The sequence below is a fragment of the Octodon degus genome, unplaced genomic scaffold (assembly GCF_000260255.1).
Source record: "Octodon degus isolate 3935 unplaced genomic scaffold, OctDeg1.0 scaffold00290, whole genome shotgun sequence".
Classification (NCBI taxonomy): Eukaryota; Metazoa; Chordata; class Mammalia; order Rodentia; family Octodontidae; genus Octodon; species Octodon degus.
Genome location: NW_004524866.1, coordinates 1,206,376 through 1,227,047, shown reverse-complemented (window position 1 = coordinate 1,227,047; position 20,672 = coordinate 1,206,376). Strand labels below are relative to the sequence as shown.

At 38.1% G+C, this 20,672-nt stretch overlaps 1 protein-coding gene across 1 annotated transcript; it reads right to left on the bottom strand.

Moving 5' to 3' along the window:
• Window positions 1-7,895: 7,895 nt before the first annotated feature.
• Window positions 7,896-20,074, bottom strand: LOC101563911 (vomeronasal type-2 receptor 116-like). The gene is made up of 7 exons (XM_004647172.2): window positions 20,009-20,074; window positions 19,086-19,255; window positions 15,866-16,154; window positions 14,665-15,471; window positions 13,373-13,600; window positions 12,922-13,045; window positions 7,896-8,818 (listed from the first exon to the last, which is right to left on the bottom strand). Exons 1-7 carry the CDS (start codon window positions 20,072-20,074, stop codon window positions 7,896-7,898), a joined length of 2,607 nt encoding a protein of 868 aa, XP_004647229.2.
• Between the last annotated feature and the right edge of the window lie 598 nt (window positions 20,075-20,672).

Here is a 20,672-nt window from a genome sequence, read left to right as displayed (position 1 = left end):
AAGGATCACTATCAATTTGAGCTGCGTAGTGAGACCCAGCACAAAATTTAAATGAAGTAAATAAAGAAGTAAAGTAAAAATATAACATATCTGATGGAGAAACATGGCACTTCCACGACAACTTATGAAGTTCATGAGCACCAGACCAGCTCATTATGAAAAATATTTTAGAAAGGAACAATAAAGACCTCAATTTCAAGACAACCAAGAATAAGAAGCTATACAGAAAGACAATCAGTTAAACAGAAGGGAAAGACAGAGAACAAATAAGAACAAAATAATATTACAAGAGTAAGTCCATACATATCACTTATAATCATCAATGTAAATGGTCATAATTCACCATTCAAAGGAGCAGATGGGCAGAAGAGATTAAGAAATGATCTAATAATATGCTGCATACAAGAAACACATTCAACTCAAAAAGTGATTCATAGACCAAAATTCAAAGGATGGAAAATTATACTTCATTTCACACAAAACCAGAGAAAAACATAAATAGCTATTCTATTTGAAGACAAAGTGAACTTAAAGCAAGGTTATCAAAGGAAACAAAGAATGTCATTACATAGCTGCTAATGGAAAAGTGCAAGAAGAGGTAACAATCATGAATATGCACACACCAAACACCAGTACACCCAAATATATTAAATATATTACTGACATGAAAAATCACGTTGTAATAGAGTGCATTAATACTCCACTGTCTAAAACAGATTAACTGAATAAGAAAACAAAGAAATATAAACTGACACAAACCTGTGAAAAAATGGACTTAGCAGATGTTTACAGAGTCTTCCTCCCCATAACATGAGAATACATGTTCTTAGCTGTGCATGGGGTGCTCTCTAAAACAGATTACATACTAACCTATAAAACATCCTTAAGTACCTGCAAATGAACTGAGGTTATTCCATGCATAGTATCAGACCATTGGGTACAAACTACAATATCTATTAATGATTAAAAAAACCCACAGAACATTAGAAGAGGCAGACTTTATCGCAATCTGACAAAAGCCATCTGTGACTAACTAAAAAGCCACATCGTATGAAATGGTCTAAACTACTTATATTCTGTAATCAGGAACAAGACAAGGAAGTCCATTATCACCATGGTTGTTCAGTATAATTTTGGAAACATTAGCCAGAACAATTAGACAAGAGAAAAATGTAAAAAGAATAAGGACAGAAATGGAAGGTGCTAAATTATCAATATTTGTATATGACATGATACTCTACACAGACAGCAAAGTCTTCGCTAAACAATCCCTAGATTTAAAAACTAAATTCTGTAGCATACTGCCAAGGTCCAGAGTCAGCTTCCAGGGAACAACAATCTGAGGAGAGAGAAAAGTGGGTGATGAAGAAGAAAGACTCAGAAAAACATAGTGAGGTTAGGAGGGACAAGAGTGTGTCTCTTCAATCCAGAGCAAAATCAGTGGCTTTTATTCATACATAAGTGATTACGTAAGCTTTCTTCATATAAGATTAACAGATGTGATTTTTCATTTATGACCAAAAAACAATTTAAATTTTGATTAATATGAGAACACAGTATAAACTAAGAGTAGTTATGGAAACTTAATCAACCACTGTTCTTTCTGTTCTATTTTATGCCCTACTGAGACTATTAGCTCTCAGGGCTGCTTTCCCATTGCCTCAAGTTCTTGATTCTAAACTTCTTTGTTGTTGCTAAATATTCTTGGCTTAGGCTCGTCCCTCTATGTAGGTTTACAAGGCAGGAGGCAAGGGGTCAGACTTTGTGAGAACTTTACCCTTAATTAAGTTAGACCACAATGCCAGGAGATTAACTGTGTGCTCATTTTTATGTGAATCACAAGCCTAATGATTCCAAGGTGGAGACATTGGAATCATGAATGGTGGAGACACATTCATGTGAAGCGCCGCTTCACAGATTCTCCAAACTTGATGTGACTCTGCCAGACACCAAGCACTGGATGGCTCTTCACAGCACACCTGTACATAAAATTCACATCATTCTTGTACACAAACAACAAAATCACTGAGAGAGAAATTAGGGAAACACCACCTTTCCCAATAGGACCCACAAAATGGAATACTTAGAAATTAGTCAAATGAAGGATATAAAAGACTTACATTGAAAACTACAAAACTGTCATACTTGGAAGAAGATGGAAGAGGATATCAGAAAATGGAGGACCAGCCAAATAGTTCAGGAGATTAAAGCACATGCAAGCAGGCACAGGGGCTGGAGGTTCGATCCTGGGGCCTGCCATTCAGGTCCTGCACCCCCACCCCCTGGGCACGCTCACATGAGACTGGGCGTGGTGGTGCACACCTGTAATCCCAGCACTTGGGAGGAGGTAAACAGGCAGAACACTATGAGTCCGATCTAGTAGTGAGACCCTGAACACCCTGTAGACCCTTCCCTAAAATACAAAAAGAAAAGAGAAAAAGAAAATGATAGGATATCCCTTGTTCTGGGAAAGGAGGAGGAACTAATGTACTGAAAATATACACACTCTCAAAATTTTTATACAGATTTAATGCAATTCAGATCAAAAAACAAACAGCATTGCTCACAGAATTAGAGAAAACCTTTCTAAAATTGATTTGAAACTAGAGAACACATGGATAGAAAAACAATACTGGGCAAGAAAAGCAAGACAAAGGGCATCACAATCCCGAACTTGAAATTTATATTGCAAAGCTCCTGAGACAAAAACAGCACAGTACTCAGAAAAGAAAACAGAAATTTAAAAAAATGTAAACACAGACCCAAGGATCAATGGAATGCAGAATGCAGAAAATGAGAATGGATACTGCAGAAACAACTCTGAAAACACTGAGCCACTCTGTCTTTAAAAAATTTTCAAACACCATCGTTGAAAGAAGGACACACTGTTTAATAAATAGTGGGGTAAAGCTGGCTTTCCACTTGCTGAATCATAAAACTAGACCCATGTGTCTCACCATAAAATTAAATAGGTCAAAAATATACACCATGAAAGAGAAACACTAAACTAAATCTGTTAAAAGAAACGGGTTGAACTCTTGAAGACCTAAGTGTAGGCAAAAACTTTATGAACAGAAACCTAATCACACAGAAAATATCACAATAAAATCAGCAATTGTAGTCGCATCATAGTAAAACATGTTTTCACAGGAAAAGAAACCATCAACAGACAACCCACCGTGGGAAAATGTTTTACCAGATCGTTCTCAGATAAAGGACTAATATCTACAATGTATAAAGAACTTAATAAAATCAGACCCTTCAAATGTAAAGATGCAATCCAAAAATGGGTATCTGTAGAAGAAACAGCAAATAAATACTTGAAAAAAGATGTTCAATAAAACTGTTCATTCAAGAGCTACATTTGAATACACCACTGAGATTCAATTTCATTCCTCAAAGAATGGAGATTAACAAGAACAGAATGAATAACAACTGCTGACATGGTTGTGGATAAAAAATAACCCTTGTCTTCTGTTGGTGCAAGTGCAGACCGGAGCAACCACTGAGGAAATCAGTGTGGAGATTTCTCAAAGGATAGGACTGCTTGTTCCATTTCTCCCAGCTATTCCCATGATTGGTATCTTCCCCCAAAGAATTAAAGGCATCTTATTTCTGCAATATATGCCCTTCTATGTTTATAGCAGCACAATGTATATCATCTGAATCTTGGAAACAACCCAAATGCCCATCAACTAATGAATGGATACAGAAGATATGCTTTGTTTCGAATACAATACATTATTACTGAGTCATAAATAAGAGTAAGCTTGACCATTTCTAGGTAAATGGATGCACCTTGAGACCATACTCTTAAGTGAAGTTAATGGGACCCATACGTTCAAATATTGCATGATTTCTCTGGTGTGCAAAAGTGAAAGTGCAAATGTGGATCAAAATGTATACTCCATACTGTAAGTGTTAAGCAAATGGTCAAATGAGATGGGGACGTAATGAGAGGGGTGGGAGAAGAAAAGGAAAAATGGAAGAAAAACACAGAACCAACGTTCCTGTGACTAACAGCAGTTGAAGAGAGGGACTGGGGAAGAAATGAATCAAACTATATCATGTACAGGCACAAATTCTATATGATCAATGTTACCATAATGTGAGGAATGGATTAACCCGTCTGGAGCAGACGCTCGCTGGCAGAGCACTTGCCTTCAGAAAGTACTGCCTTCTGTCTAAAGCACTGGGGAAGTTGGGGAGGGAATAAAGTAAATCATTTATCAGAGTCACAGCTAAGAAGAAGAAAACCAGTGCTCCAGAGAAGATACATTTAACCTTGCTTTCATTGTGTTCACATGATTGCAAGAGACCTTGCTGAAGTGCAAGAGCGATTTATTGCCATGACACATACTGAAAAATTAACTGAGACCACGGGAAAATGAACACATGTTACTGGTTGGATGGGACTTCTTGCTGGTGAGAAGTAGAAGCTTGCTCAGCCTTCGAGAGAGCGCCAGGAGCCTTACCTGGAAGGAAACACCATGGAGGACCATTGTGCTGTTCGGTCAGATGCCCAGTGGAGCCCCAGTCTGACTTCTTTTGCCCGCTCCTATTTTCTCATTACCCAGCTCTTGAGCCTGCACATCACCTCTTCAATCACCTCTGCCTGGTAAAGATTCTTTTCATGCTTCTTAGTTCTTAATCCCAAGACAAACCTGATGATGGTAGCTTGCTGCTCAGTCTACACACCCAACGGCCAGGCCCTATCTGACCTCATCAGCCTGTCCTTGTAATCCTTGGCTCCCCTCATTGGAAATGATGACCCAATATCCAGGACTCTGGTCACCCACACCCCCAATTTGGCCACCTGCCAGTGTCCAGTGGATTCAAACACACACACACACACACACACACACACACACACACCCCTTGAACACAGACTTTATTACATCACATCTTTATCACATCACCCTGCACTTCATTTATTCATAACTTTTAGTATTATCTGATCCTATTTTATTTCTAGTTCTTCCCCACTGGGGGAAAATAAACCACATTAAGGAGGAATCTTTTTTGTTTTGCTCTTCTCTTCTTTTAGGTCTCAGGACAAGGGCTTTAGCAACTCCAGGGCACTTAATAAAATTTGGATGAATAGCCAGCTGCACATGGGGTGTGTGTGGCTGGCTGGTTAGTGCTCTTCAGAGGATCCTACTCTTCACAGCTGTGGGTTGACTAGTGTCCTGACTTGAATATCCAGTTCAAGTGTCAATACTTAGCGGCAACACTCTTCGGTTGTTTGTAGTTCCATCAGCTTCTTCACAGGTGAAGGAGCTGAGACTTTGCAAAAGGACTTGATCACAGCAGGTGGGTGAGCCCAGGAGGTGAAAGTCTCTGCTACTCTCAGGACCTTGAGCACCACATTTCTGGACCCTTCCTCTCTGCACATTAAGGAAGGCAAAATAAAAGTGTGAGGAATCCAACTTTAGAGGAACAGCATAAAGAAGACAGAACAAAAAGTATTCATCATTTCCCCTTCCAGTGAGGGTAACGATGAAGCTTACTACTATTCCAGAAGCAGCTCAGGTCAGCCGCGCTTAAAAAGGTGGAGATTAAATCTCACAGCAATAGATTCACTCAGCCCTGCTGAGGACAACACCTATCCTCTTCTCAGACCTCTTCAGGGAGCAATGTGCACACAAGAAGGATCACCTGCCCATTTCTCCAGGAATTCCACCAGGGGGTTTTGGCCCGCACGCTCCAGAGAGGAAATTTGCGAACCTGGACACAGGTTCCCCAATTTAAGGCCTTCTGCCCAGGAGTTGTTATCAGGATCCTAAATACCAGGCCTTATTCCGAAGGCGCCGTCCTCTATGACCCGCCTCTATCCTTGCATTGGGCTATCTTCAGTCAGTCACAAGGCCCTGCCCATCCTCCTACTTGCTGCTCCCTTTGCTTCTGCCTTAGCACTTTCTGTCTGCTGCCCTTCTTGACCACCCACCTGGGGGCTGACCTTCTGGATTCGGATCCTTTTCTTCTCTTCCTCAGTTCCTTCTCTGCTGTGCACATCCCTCACCTTCTTCCCCCAGGGCAGTACCACAGAGCTGGCTCCCTGACCCAAAGAAATCCCAGAACCGCAGGTTGAATCAAAACCATGCACTGCCTCCACGTCACCTAGGAGGGGCGCAGCCAAAGTTGCCCACCCCCTAACTACTGCGCCTGCGCAATTGGAGCTGGCGGGCGTCGTGGCCAATGGGAGGAGAGGGCGGGGCGTTGTGGGCACGTGCCCCTGCGCTTGAGCAGCTTTTCCCTGCCTGGATGTTCATGGCTGTTAATGGCACACCTGTGAGGATTTAAGAATCTGTGATCCGGATCTCTGATCACCCAGACCTAGTGCCTTGTTCTTGGAACTCTCAGGAGAGTGCAAAGGTGTTTGATTCTCCCTCTGCCCTTTTCTACATAGGAGGCTTTCAGCAGTTGTGATTAAGTTACTAATAAAGAGTGAAGGTTGATTTTAGTATATTCAGTGCTGTATGTGTTTACCCAATTTCTGGAAGGGATTACTTGAATGGTGTTCTAAAAACTAAATACTGTCCTGTTTTGAAGTTTGCACTGAAGTTATTTGTGCATATCTGCAGTTGGAGTTCTATGACTCCTATTTTTTTCAGTTTCTTTTCTGTCTCTGGTTCCAGATCTGGCACACTGCATGGTGCTAAATGGGGAAAGCCTGTTTAGCTCCCTGTCTTAGTCTTATAGTCTTTTACTGAGACGGCCTGATGCCCAGCATTTATTTTGAATTTTGCAGAAATTTCCTTCCTTAAAATAAAACTTCATTATCTTACTTGATATAATTAAATAATGGATTTCTCTTGCAGTAGGCATATATATGCGTTCTTCTTTTCTTTTTTTTTTTCCTTTTTACAGAACCTTGGATTGGATTGAACTCAGGCCCTTCAGCTTGCCAGGAAAGTGCTTATTCCACTGAGCCATCTCCCCAGCCCCTGTTCTTGTTTTCAAAGAAAAAAATATTACGAAAACAAAATAGGTTCTCATGACAAATGTATGGGTCATAATGTATGGTAACCAGGAAAATGACAGATATCAGACATCTCTACAAAATCGAATTCACATGTCCTTACAAGGCTCATTTTGTTTAGGAATATTTAAGGTACTTAAGGTGATGTACAACCTCCATGAATTGGTAGTAGTAGAAGAACCTGACTCACTTTCATCCCACATAAAGGGGCCATATGTTTCAACCAGGAGAAGGCTGGCCTTTCCCTTTCACCCTCTTTGCTCCTCCTTGAACCCCAAGGGCCTGGGAAGGTTTACAGAAGTGTCCTCCCTCCCTATCAAATCCCCATTCTCCACTCCAAAGTGAATGCAGCCAGACAGCCTGGTTTCCTTTCCCCACTGATTTATATATAATTTATGTACAATACAAAACCTAGATACACAGATACAAGATTCATATTAACAAAGGATCATTAAACAGGGTACATGGAGAGATTCAAAAATTCTACATAGGAAATATGGCTACTACACTTTAACAAGTTGAGACCAAAGTTAAAGTCTGCATTTAATACTATACCATCTTAAAGTCGACAATAGTTGTTAGGACATATTAACAGCAATTTCTGGAAAATTAAAGACTAATGTAAGAGAAAGAAATTCTTGAATAGGTTAGGGGATTCAGAATTAACTTATATGAAGAATAAAGTTAGTGTATCAAAATTGATTATAGTGATGCAAAATTCAAGAGAAAAAAAAGAATAATACAATAACATAAATAATAGGATTCATTGTGGAATCAAGTAAACGAAGTAGAATAAAATTCTAATTGAAAATTTATAGTTATGGACAATTTAAGTGTAAGGCATTTAAAGAAATAAATGATAGTCTTTTATTGTAGTAAATGGCACACTATGTCAAATATAAGCCTGGATAATTTAAGAAGACTTTTCTCTTCCAGAATGTGTTTTACTTTTGAACCCAGAAAGAGAATTTCTCTCTGGTCTGAAAAGAATAATGTAGCACTTGGGGGCAAAGATGCAGCCCAGCAGACCTGCACTGGAGGCCAAGATGGAGAAGACCTCCATGGCCACCATGGCCTTCCCCTTGCTGCTGTGGTACATGGGCAGGAAGGTGACCCACACGCTGCAGAACACCAGCATGCTGAACGTCAGGAACTTGGCTTCATTGAAGGTGTCAGGCAGGTTCCTGGCCAGGAAAGCCACAGTGAAGCTCACCATGGCCAGAGAGCCCAGGTATCCCAGGACACAGTAGAAGGCAGTGAGGGAGCCCTTGTTGCACACGATTATGATGTGGCCATGTTCAGAGTGTGCATCTGTGTCTATGTAGGGTGGATTTGTCCCCATCCAGATTCCACATAGAGTGAGTTGGATCAAGGAGCAGATGGGGATGATGAAGTTTGGTGCCCCTGACACCAGCAACTGCCTCATTCTCCTGCTTGGACCAGTGACCTTAAAGGCCAGAACTACAGTCATAGTTTTGGCCAAGACAGTGGCAACAGCCACAGTGAACACAACTGCAAATGTAGTTTGCTGGAAGATGCAAGTGGCTGGCCTGGGCTCGCCAATGAAGAGCAAGGAGCAGAGGAAACAGCAGATGAGGGAGATGATCAGGGTGTAACTCAGGGCCCGGTTGTTAGCCTTGACCATGGGAGTGTCTTGGTGCTTCAGAAAGAGGGCTAGCATCAAAGCTGTGAGGACAGTGAGACTTAGGGCAGTGCCAGCCAGAAACTTCCCTATGGGGTCTTCATAAGCCAAAAAAGTCACAGTTTTTCCCAAGCAGTGGTTTCTCCGAGTGTTGGCATACTGAGCATCTGGACATTTCACACACTGTTCCATATCTAGCAAGATTAAAATTAAAACTTGCCTACATAACTTTGTTTATTTTTTTTTATTTATTCACAAACCCATCACCAGAAACTCACTGGACTTGAACCACTTTGCCAATATTCATTTTTTTTGTTTTTCTTTCTCTTTCTTTTTTAGTCTGTGGGATCGAACTCAGATACCATTAACAGAGATATAATCCCAACCCTTTTAAATTTTATTTTGAGAAAGTGTCTCATTAAGTTACTACTTCCTCGGGGTATGTTTCAACACCATCTTTTTGCCTCAGCCTTTCAGAGCCTGTTCCCAGACATGCATGACCACACCTTACTTTTCCCTTTTTTTTCTAGACAAAAAATAAAAGGATGGTGTACACAGAATAACTCCTACATAATATTGATCAATATTTATGTATTCTTTTAAATCTGGCATATTCATAAAAATTTTGTATTTTTACAAAGAATGATTTACCTTGATTATTTACTTCACCTACTTTTATTTGATTTAAATCAAATCTTTATGAATGATTAGGAAGCCAACACAGTTTCCTAAATTACAGCAAAATGCATATGAGGAAGCATATTGAATGAGAAGTAGTTGCGTTCTTTAGTCTCTACACCTATGAACGTGTTATATGCAACCACTCTATTACTTTTTATTGTGAGTGGTGTATTTTAGTAGTTTGATTTTGGTACCTTTTAAAACAATTATAGGATATATCGTTATATATTTAATGCTTTTAAATATTACAAACATCAGCTTTCAAAATTTTATCTATGAGTGCCTTATGACTGAGGTATGGAAACAGGTTATCAGTCTTTTGTAATAGTCTTGTATTCTGTAACCATGAAGCCAAATATAATTTTGATTCACTCATAACGGTTTGGACTCTTTTAGAATTTTTGCTGAGTTTACACACTTATAATATTGAAAATCAAAACTTAACAAAAAAAGGGTATACAGATGAATGTCCATTTTGTATCTGTATATTCAAAGAGGTTAGGATAGATAGATAGTTACATTCTCTTAATGAATAGAGTGATTTGTTCTAATGGTGCTTGTAAATAGGATATCAAGTCTGCCTCTTGTACAGCAATTAACCACTAGGAAGAATGTATGTAGTGTGTTAATGATTGAAACTGTCCTACAGATTTGATTTCAAACTGTATCATTGCTATTTGTTTATCAATAAAATTATGGGAAAAATGAAATAAAATAAAATTTTCAAAAAAAAAAAAAAAAAGAAAAGAAAACTATACCCCTGGAAAAATCTAATCATTTATGTTTATCCCTTTCTAATATATTTTTATTTTGGGGTGCTTTCTTCATTACCTTGACCATGATGTAGAGTGTTATGTCTGGCAGCATTATGATACAGAAATGTCTTATCTCATTCTTGCTTTTAAAAATGAAACTCGGGCCGGGGAGACAACTCAGTAGAAGAAGTGCTTGCCTGGTAAGTTGAGGGCCCTGAGTTCAATCCCCAGTACTGAAAGAAAAAAAAAGAAAAGAAAGAAAAGAAAAGAGAAAGAAATAAAGACACAAATTTTAAAGTGTACTGTAGGATAATATAGAGATCATTTTGGTGACAGAGACTTCTCCTACTCCTCCTTCAGTAGGCAACACTCTTCTTGCTTCTTTGTAAATCACAGTGATGTACAGTTTTATCACATTGTCTCCACTTAGCAGCATTGCTTTTCTTTGTCTAGGATCTAGCACATTTGACTATAATTGTATGAACTGAGTTTGCTTATGGTGTACTGTCCCTGGAGTACACAGCTCAATTGGGAACAGACTATGTGAATGTAGTTTAAAAGGAAAACAGACTGTGAGCTTTGTCTCTCCTATGTGCACTTTCAACTGAGTAACATCAATGAGATCCTTCCTTAAAACAGATTGATTTTCCTCTATCTGAAAGAATGAGGTCAGTATTACTAGGTGTTTGAATGCTTGTAAACTTCACTGCTAATATTAGTAATCAATAAAAATTTAGAGTGAAATATTAGACCATAGTCACCTAACTTCTAACAGACATGGTTCTGTGGAGATATTAGCACTATGGAGATATTTAATTAGTTCTTAGGGTTGTTTTGCTAAGTTTCCATCTGTTCATATAGATTTCAAGACTTAGATTGATGTGAAATTACTTCTATTTTCATAGGAAAAGTTTTGTATATAACTGTACCAATGGAAAATTTTCTCTCCTGGTATTATGCTACTTCTCAATTTTTCTCTTTCTTCTCGATTAATTGTACTGAAGGTTGCTGTTTTTGTTACCCTATTCACATTTAATTCTATTCGTTTTCTCTGTCATAACTTCTTTATCCTTTTTTAGTTTTGAAACCAAGTCTCACTATCCAGTTCAGGCTGGCCTTCGGCTCAGTTTGTAGCCCAGGCTGGTCTTGAACTGACAATGATCCTCATGCCTCAGTCTCCCTAGTGTAGGTATTACAGATAGGAGCCACAAAACCCAGCTCTGCCTTGATTTTTTTAAAAAATTCTTTCAGACTTCAAAGCATCTTTCACTTTTATTGTGTAAAATTTGCTTTACTTTTTTTCTCACATGAAATTGTTTCAAGAAGTCTAGCTTTTTTATTTAAATAGAGAACAGCACAGAAGTATATTATACCTATTTATCTCAGTGCAGTTTTACCATTAAATCAGAATTTTCAGCTTTGCATGATTTTCAATTTATGCTTTGATCTATTCTATACACTATATATGATGGAGAATTACACATACCAGGAGCATGTATTAACTGTATTAGTAGGGCCATTGTTATCTATGTGTGCACATACAGTACTTAAAAATTAACATATTCTTATATTTTTGAGAATGTATTTGTAGCCCAGGCTGGTCTTGAACAGACAAGAAATTAAATTACAAGAAATAATACATTACAAGTTTTGTTGTACTTCAGAGAGCTTTGAAATGTTACTGAATATGTTCTGAAATCAAAATTTATGTCAGCCACAACCAAATTAGAAATTATTCAATAGGAATATAACTCCACTATGCAATGGTCATTAGCATTTGGTTACTATAAATTTTAAGGAATATGTTTTAATCCTCATTCTCATTTTATCTGTTTATTTAATAAAAACATGCATTTTCTTTCAGAATATTTGAATATTACAGGAATGGGGAATGTGCTATTATGACCATTTCTATTAATCCGAATAAGGGTTATGTCACTTCCTTTTATTCTGATATAATACTAAGCTATCACCTCTGTAAAAATACACATGATGCCACCCAGAAATGTAGGTATTATCACTTGTTAAACCTCATATTCTGCGCGCAAATCATTCTTGCAGTTCTATGGTATAGACTCCAACTCATTCCATAGGATGTCTTTCTCATTCACCTGTGCATTCTAGGAGGATCGAGATTAAATCCCAGAAATTGCACTGTGCTGTGTTACAAACATGTTGTACATAAAAAGCATCCCCATATATCAAATCAAACTCACTCTCTGAGTACATGCTCTGTGTGAAGAATAGTGTCAGTCCCTGGGGAACAAAGTGTTCCTGAACGTGTCTTCACTGTAGTCTTTATTTAATTGAAAAAAAAAATACTGTAATGAATTTTTGTTAAAGCTACTGCCTGTTAAGTTTCATGACAGCAACGGAACTTAGAAGCTGTAGGATAGGAAAAAGGGCTGAGCTTGAGTAAATAATGCTTTTAATGTGACTTGAAAAGAAAGTGTAGGCATATGTAGTGGTGCATAAATGTTATTCTTGAAAATTAAAGGGCTGAGACCGTCTTATTGAAGTTTTGAGGTTTTCTTAGGCAAACCTGATATTCTGTTGCAAAATAATAAAAAAAGAATAGCTGGAGACATAGAACATTGGACGACATCTTGCTTCAATTTTTATCAATGCAAAAAAGAAAACTGAAAAATAAGAAGGAGATAAAAGGAAATGGAATTTGAGTGTATGTTTCAAAGGTAAAAGTGTGTTTTCCAACCAGACAGTAACACTCAGCATAACAAATAATTTGAAAAGTAAAATAAGAATTTTACCATCAGTGTCATCTACAAAGCTTTTAGCATTTCCTGGATGGATGGAATGAATATAACATAGAACGAGACTGTGTCCCCAAGACCTGCTCCTACCTGTGTCGTTGGTGATCTCATTGTCTGCACAAGGGGTGCAATCAAAACAGCAGGCAGCCTTTCCCTCCTGAGGGCTTTTTCTAAATCCAGGAGTGCAACTCTCACTGCACACTGAGTGGGGAAACTAAGGAAAAAGTAAATGGTGGTAACATGTTAGAACTGTACTTACTTCTTGAGAGCTAGAGGGATAAACTTAATTTGTATGCATATATAAGCAAAAGTAGTCAGATTCCTAATTTTTGAACAGTATGATACACATATTTGCAAAAACATAATTGAGTGCACTTCTTTCCCAATCATATTAAAGCTCATGATTTTTTTTTTTCGAAATGAACACTGATTTAATTTCCACATGTGATCATTGAATGAGCAAAATTAGGGACCCAAAGTCTACTACGATGGGGTTTTGCTTACTTGTGGTTAGTAAGTACTGTGAGTAGGAGCAACACACCTCTGCAACTTCTGTGGCCCACTCTGTCATATACTCAGATAAAGTCAGTTTTTGGCCATCAGGAGCATGTGGAGAAAATGTGCCTAGTTTAACCTTCAATCTAAGGCCTTCTGGAAAATTCCAAAAATTGAGAAGGTCATACTCTGAATCCAGTTTCCTTCTCCAGTCCAAGTTCACCTGGTCTCCAGCAGGATTGTTGAATTGAATGTACTTCAGAAAGGAATGCAGCTAGAAGAGAGAGACACCTTCCTATGTGAACAGGGCTGCAGGATAAAGACAGAAAACATGGGTGGGGGAGTTGCTAAGCATATTCAATCCCATTTATCTCAAGGAACTTTAACGCTGGTATCTAATAAATCAGAGCACGTGGATGTCTGAGGATGAAAACGTTACTATGCTCTAGAAATGTCAGTTTCCAGAAAATAATATTATATGTAAAGCTATTGAAATAAGGTATGCAATTGGTTTAGGAAAAATCATCAATCATGGAATCAAAGCATCTAAAACCCACAACTTCGATTATCTATCTGACAGATTCCATAGCATCTACCAACAAAATGAGTTCAATATCTGCAGAGTTTTCAGAATCAAATGAAGACTAATTCTGCACATTGCTTTTTTTTTAATGGCATCTGGTTTTATAAATGAATATAGGTTTTACTGTTGACTTTTAACAAAGACATAGTTGGACTCTTTTAGAATATTTTAATTAATTTACACACCTATAATATTCAATAACGGAACTTAGAAAAAATGGAGTATACAGATGAATGTGCATTTTGTATCTGTGTATTCAAAGTGGTTAGGATAGATATATAGTTGCATTCTCTTAATGAATAGAATGATTTGTTCTAATGGTGTTTGTAAATAGGACCTCAAGTCCACATCTTGTACAGCAATTAACCACTAAGAAGAATGTATGCAATGTGTTATTTGTTGAATCTGTACTTCCGATTTGATTTGAAACTGTCTCATTGCTATCTGTTTATCAATAAAATTTTGAAAAAAATAAAAAAGAAAGGCATGGAACAAGCTTTTGTGGGTAAGGTGTTGACCTCCCATATGCAGAAGTAAGGAGCTGACCTGCTGTTAAAAACTCCTTGTCAGTGTTTCCTTGATGGAGGATCATTTTAACTTAGATCAAACATCACTCACCATTTTGAGAAACAGTGTGATACACAATGTCTAGTATTTTGTAGAAATCCTTCTGATAATCTTGAATAAAGCAGAAAGAATAACTTGAGAGAGGTACCTTGATGACACTGCCTACCATCCAAGGAAAGGCACATTACCTGCCAAGGGGAAAACATCATCACTTGTCCGTTATTCAATGGTGGCCTTTGCACTTCTTCAAAAAGCATTGCGTGGAGGGCCTGGGCCACAGCGTACACAGCACTGTATGCATTGTAGCTCCTATCACTCATGGCTGTTTCAAACTGATTCAGAGGCAACCAAGCCAGAGAGGCATTAGGGGTACAGTTTTTTAAGGCACAGTCAGACGTGGAGAATGAGCAATGGAAATTCTTGGACCAATACATAATGAGGTAAGTGTCTTCTGGGTATTTGAAAGGGGTAGCTTGTTGGACAAAATTTTTGAAATGTGAAATTTCTTCGTGGTGATGTGAAAAAATAAAAATCCCATGGAAGTGGTCATGGATGAAATCTCTCCCATTCAGGTCAGCATGCCACTGTGAGTTTGTCACCCAAACTTTCCATGTCACAAAGTTTTGCATTATAGTGTAATTGATATCATTTGCACTGTCAGTGTCATAGTAAATGACCACCACATTAGCAGATGAGGTATCTACAGACAGAATTTCATGCTTATTTTCATATAGAACATATAACACAGTCACATTTGACAACACTTTCATGAAGGCCACACAGACTCTGTTCCTGTCCATCTCAGCTCTTATATCTGAAAGAAACTGAAGACCCTTATGGCCTTCTGTGATGAGCAGACCAATGCAGGTCCAGCTGAAATGAAGCATCAAGGACACCATGGCAAGGGCCAGATATGTGTCCTTTGGGGCCACCTGATGAAGTGAAGGATATAGGACAGTGTCCATCAGTGTAGGATCAAATGAGTCAAAGGTTACCTAAAAGAGAAAGAAATGTGGGTGGTATACTAACGTGTTGATGGAAAGCACAATAATAGTCCCAAAAGTGTTCTGAATGGCATCTCTAAATTGTAGGAAGCACATACCTCTCATCCTTCTACACATTTCCCTTAGGAGATTTTTAAACAAGTTCAATGAATATATTCAGGTAACTAGAGAACATATTTTTATCCTGATTTTCTTCCTCTTTGGTAAAAACAAAACAAACAACGGAAAGAAATTTTTTGCAACCCAACAAGTCTCTTTGTATGTACTCTGTTGCATTACACATTTTGAAAGAGCCTCAACCTTGGCTTACTTTTAACCCTCTATGTTCCAGGGAGGTGAAGCATCCTACATATTCTTCAATCAATTCTGTTCCCCCAACTCTCACCTGTGGAAATCTGTAGAGCTCCAGCAGCGGTCCAATTTGAGCTGAGGTTCCCCACGGCATTTCTGTCAGGACTGCTGCACACTTGCTTTCTGCTCCACATGTGTAGTTAGGGATCTCATGTTGTCTTGTGAGCAAAATGAAGGAATTCTCTAGCATCCGCCAATGACTGTAAATGAAGTTATGGAACTCGTAGCCCAGAGTAATGTTAGGCAAAAGATGAGGATTCGTGTTGATCTCTTCTATGGCAAAAGTGAAGGCCAGGTAGTTCTGGTAGTTGTGAGGCGTGTGCCTGCACAGAGAGCACAGAGGTCTTCAGGGAAAAGACAAAATCAAACATTACCTTTCCATTGAATCCAGTACCATTTATGCTCTGAATGTTGGTGTTCTTTCATCACACTCATATAATTGGAATCTATAGATGGATATGAGGATGTCAGAATCTTGATTTTTTAGAAGATAACTGGAATGAAATGAATGATGGGCTTGAAATTCTCATGAAGGACCTGAGTGGCCTCACGAGATTCCTGGACGAGTTGTTTAATCATTGTTATATTTGTTGCACAGTTAACATGATCTTGCTATACACTTACATTGAAAATAAAATTTGTGTATAGAATTACACTATGTAGGTTGCTAAGAAATGTGATCTTTTAATATATAGTCACTGTTTGCAAGGAGAAAAATAACACAATTTTTAAGTTAGTATAGTGTTCAATACTAACAAGCATCCATTTCTGTGTAATTTTTTATCTTAGAAAAAAGATATTTATATAATATTATTGTTCCATTTATGCAAAACATAATTGCTATCCACACTTATGCATGTGAAGAAATACTGGACTAATGTCCACTTTATTTAATTAGTAGGCAATGTGTATATTAGAGGCATAATACATTGTATCTATGAATATACATAATAGTATCTGATAATTAAAGATAAAACTAAAATTCTTTCAAGTCAAAACCAAGGTTTTTCTTAAAGAATAAAACAGTGAGTCACAATGCAGGTGGGTGAGAGACAGAAACACAAGTCACCCTCTTTCCTGGGATCTAGGACACAGATAATTTCTCTGCCCTTAGCCTCCTGAGAGATTTCTGTAAAGAAAGCTCAGTTTACTATTGATGAAATGCAATCTCATTTGAATGTTATGGAATGAAGCTTCTTAAAGAAGCTGTATATCAAAAGCATTTTCATTGATAAGGTTGTCAAAACAAGATTACTTTTTTAGCATCTGAGTTGTTTAGTGTTGCTCCAGAGTTTCTACATCATTGAATAAATATTCACCAAGGTAGGAGAGAAAAAGAATTGTGGAAACAATCACACGTGAATATCCCATTGGGAATAAGATTATTCAACTAAAAAATTAAATAGTATTCTGGTACAGGCCCCAAACAGAAAGGAAGAAAATGAGAACATTAAAGATACCTTATATACAATTGGTAGGTGAAAATCTTTTGAGAAAATCATTCATGTACAGAAACAGCCTTAACAACACTTATAAGACATTTTTAAAGCCATAAAATTCTAGTAAAGAGATTACAAACACTAAAAAAATACTTTATAAATCTTAATATTAAACTATTTTATCAATGTTGCCGCTATTCATAAATATTAGGAAAAATATTTTACATCAGTTACAAACGTTACTCAAGTGCTGTGAAATTTGCATAATCTATGAAAGTAGTGAGATTGAGAACATAAAAGGAGCAGATTATTTAGAGCGAAAGCAACTAATACATGGATCAATGTGACTGATTATTGAAAAGTTATTTATCTGTACTTATCTATTTATCTCTCTCTCTCTCTCTCTCTCTCTCTCTCTCTCTCTCTCTCTCTGATAATCATGTATCCTTTAGGCCAAAATATTTGCATTGCAATTCATTAGGTATCAATTAAGTTTTTCATAGTGAAAAATAAACTATTGTGAAAACTGAAATTAAGTGAATATACATATTTATCACAAAATAAATTCCAGAGATACCAAATAATTTTGTATGATATGAAAGTAATCCAAGAGCTGTGGTGGTACCTCAATGGAATAAGTGCTTGCTTGGCAAGTGCAAGTTCATGAATTCAATTCCTGGTATCACAAAAAAAAAGGGTCACATTTTATGAGGTCCGAAAGATAGCTCAGTGGACTAACGCACCTGCTTACACAAACTTAGCATTTTCTACACATGTAGGAGAACACATCTTGAGATATGGCCAGGTGAACAATGAGTTTCTGCTCATATCAGGATGTCAGCCAAGAATCCCGATGTGAAATATTTAGAACAAGGCAGTGGTACTGTGTTAGGACCAAGGAAGATCTTTCTGTATTAAGTTTTAATTCTTCATATGGGCAGCAGTCACAGGAACACTGTGGGTCAGCTTTTTGAATAAGATTCAATAAACCACTGTTCCACTGACATCTCCTTTTCCCACAAAAGCACAACTCATTTGCTGGAATTCTCTGACACTTTGGAAAATTCATTAATCATGTTTTTAAACAAGTACAATATGTATATGTTTATAATTGAGCACATCTATGACAACTTGTATTTTTGAAAATGGCCTGATAAGGTAGTACTTGATTAGAGAAAAGGCACACACATTCATCTCAGGAAGAACTGCATTGGTAGGGAAAAGTCTCACGGATGATTCATCCCTTACTCTGGGCCCAGTTTGCAACTCTAAGAGTCCTAGGGTACCCTAAGTTTCATTTGAAATAGCAACTGAATATTTTTCAGGACGAAGTTATTCCAACCAGAAGGGTTGATATCAGAAGACTGTCTGTAATAATGCAAGGGATTGTATGCATATCTAGAGAAATACCAGCAAGTCCTTGATTGTCTGAGGGGATATTTGGTAACAGCCACTTAGCATTCAGTTCACTCTAATCGATCAATTGAGATGGAAGACATCAACTATTGCAGTGCAGTGGCATCAAGGAAGGAGGAAGAGCCTGGACCACGGTCGATGGTGAGGTCCTGCTCCGCTTCCATGAGTGAGAACAAGAAGCCAGGAACACAAACAGAAAGAGTATTGTCTTCCCACATGCAGAAGTATAAAAAGCAGACCAGGAAAACTTATAAACAGGCTTATTGTACACATGTAAGTGGGCAGCACAGGTGGTACTATAGAGAATACTGACGCAGCTATCTATAGCCATTATCCATATCCATAGCCATTATTATCCTAATGTCCACAAGAAAACAAATAAATGAAGAAGACACTTACTGAATGAAGTAGAAGTCTGTAACAGGCTTTATATCAAAGATACCACTAGAGTAGATATAGTAATAAAGAGGTAAGAAACACCCAATCACCACATCGCCATCCCTGCGCACACTAGTGCTCCTTCGGAGAAGGCAGGCTTCATTTTCCAAAGTACACACTAAGGCAGGAAGCTGCAGAAGAAGGAAGAAAATAATTAAGGGCAACATCTTAGATGTATATTCAAAGCTGAGGGCTGAGTGAAGAGGAAACTTGCAATCTGAGCCAGATAAATAAATACCTTATGTGTGTGATTCTACCTAACACTTTCTGACTCAGGTGGACCGTCTGATTTTCTGTCTCCTGTCACCATTGCTTGACCCATATCCCTGGAGAAGTTTACTGCCATTACCCTCAGGCCTCTACATCTGAGGTCTTGTATCCAGGAGGAAAATAGAAGGCAGAAATTATGATTGCGTAGCATTTTCTCCACCTGGAGCCACCATAATGCAGTTCCACTGATAGCTACATCCCAGGGGCCACCTCCGCCTGGCCAGATTTGTTCCCAAGTCTTTGTCAATAAACCACTGGTATAGATGCCATTAGTGGAGTTGCTAATAGTTTGTACTAGGGCACTTAATGTTAGTATTCTTTTGAAATAGTCTGAAAAGCCACAAGCTCGGTCAAGAAATACTGAGCATTATTCTTCCAAAAGAAGGCAGGCCCATGAGTTGCAGTCACAGGACAGTCACTGTATATCTGTATTCTCCGTGTACCAGTTATGTGCTCTGAAACTCATACCCACACCTGCTTTCTGTTGCCTGGGGTTCAAATTTCATTATAGCCAGGAAATCCAAATTAGTGACCAAAGATCACTGCTGAAAAGCAAGGCACTTTTGAGTTGTGCGATTTACCGTACTTTCTCACTGCTTGTTCCTTTCAAGTACCTTCATTCCATGATTTAATATACTGTCAGAATTCATTTCTATGCCTACATCCTTGAATTCTACCATGATTCAGGCTTTTATGAGAACAGGAATCTGTGTGACATATTTCTCTTTGTCCCTTACTTTGAAGCAAAGGAGCAAAGCTGAAAAAGACTTCTGTATTTCCCTTCACTCAAATTTTGGAGAAGTAGGCAAGTGGAGGCAACATTTATAGCCCCAAAACTCAGCCGAATTTTCACTGTAGATAGATTATTCTAAGAAATAATTTATTAGTTGAATGCATGCCATGTTGGGTTTGTCAAAATCTAAATAACCAGCACAAAGGATGAGCCTCAATGTAAACTTAGACTTTATTATCTAGGTCTTAGTATTTGTTCTTAAATTGATGTGTTATTTATAGGTGATCAGGCAAAGATGAAAAGAAATGTTTATTTTTATAAGAATAAACTTTTAGGGCTGGAGAGATGGCTCAGTGGTCTAAAGCACCAACTTGGAACAAGCTTGGCAAACCCAGGGACCGCGGTTCGATCCCCCAGCACCACATGCCAGCCAGCCCCGCCCGCTGGTGGGCTGAGCTGGCCACACACACACCACACACTCTCTCTCTCTCTCTCTCTCTCTCTCTCTCTCTCTCTCTCTCAAATAAATAAAACAATTAAAAAAA

Bases quoted from the DNA above. Each gene is read 5' to 3' on its own strand.
- LOC101563911 (XM_004647172.2), bottom strand. From the start codon at position 20,074: ATGGTAGAATTCAAGGATGTAGGCATAGAAATGAATTCTGACAGTATA. The intron at 19,256-20,008 runs GTACTTGAAAGG...CTTCTTCTGCAG, and splicing joins TATTAAATCATGGAATGAAG to CTTCCTGCCTTAGTGTGTAC. The intron at 15,472-15,865 runs GTGAGAGTTGGG...TTTCTCTTTTAG, and splicing joins AGCTCTACAGATTTCCACAG to GTAACCTTTGACTCATTTGA.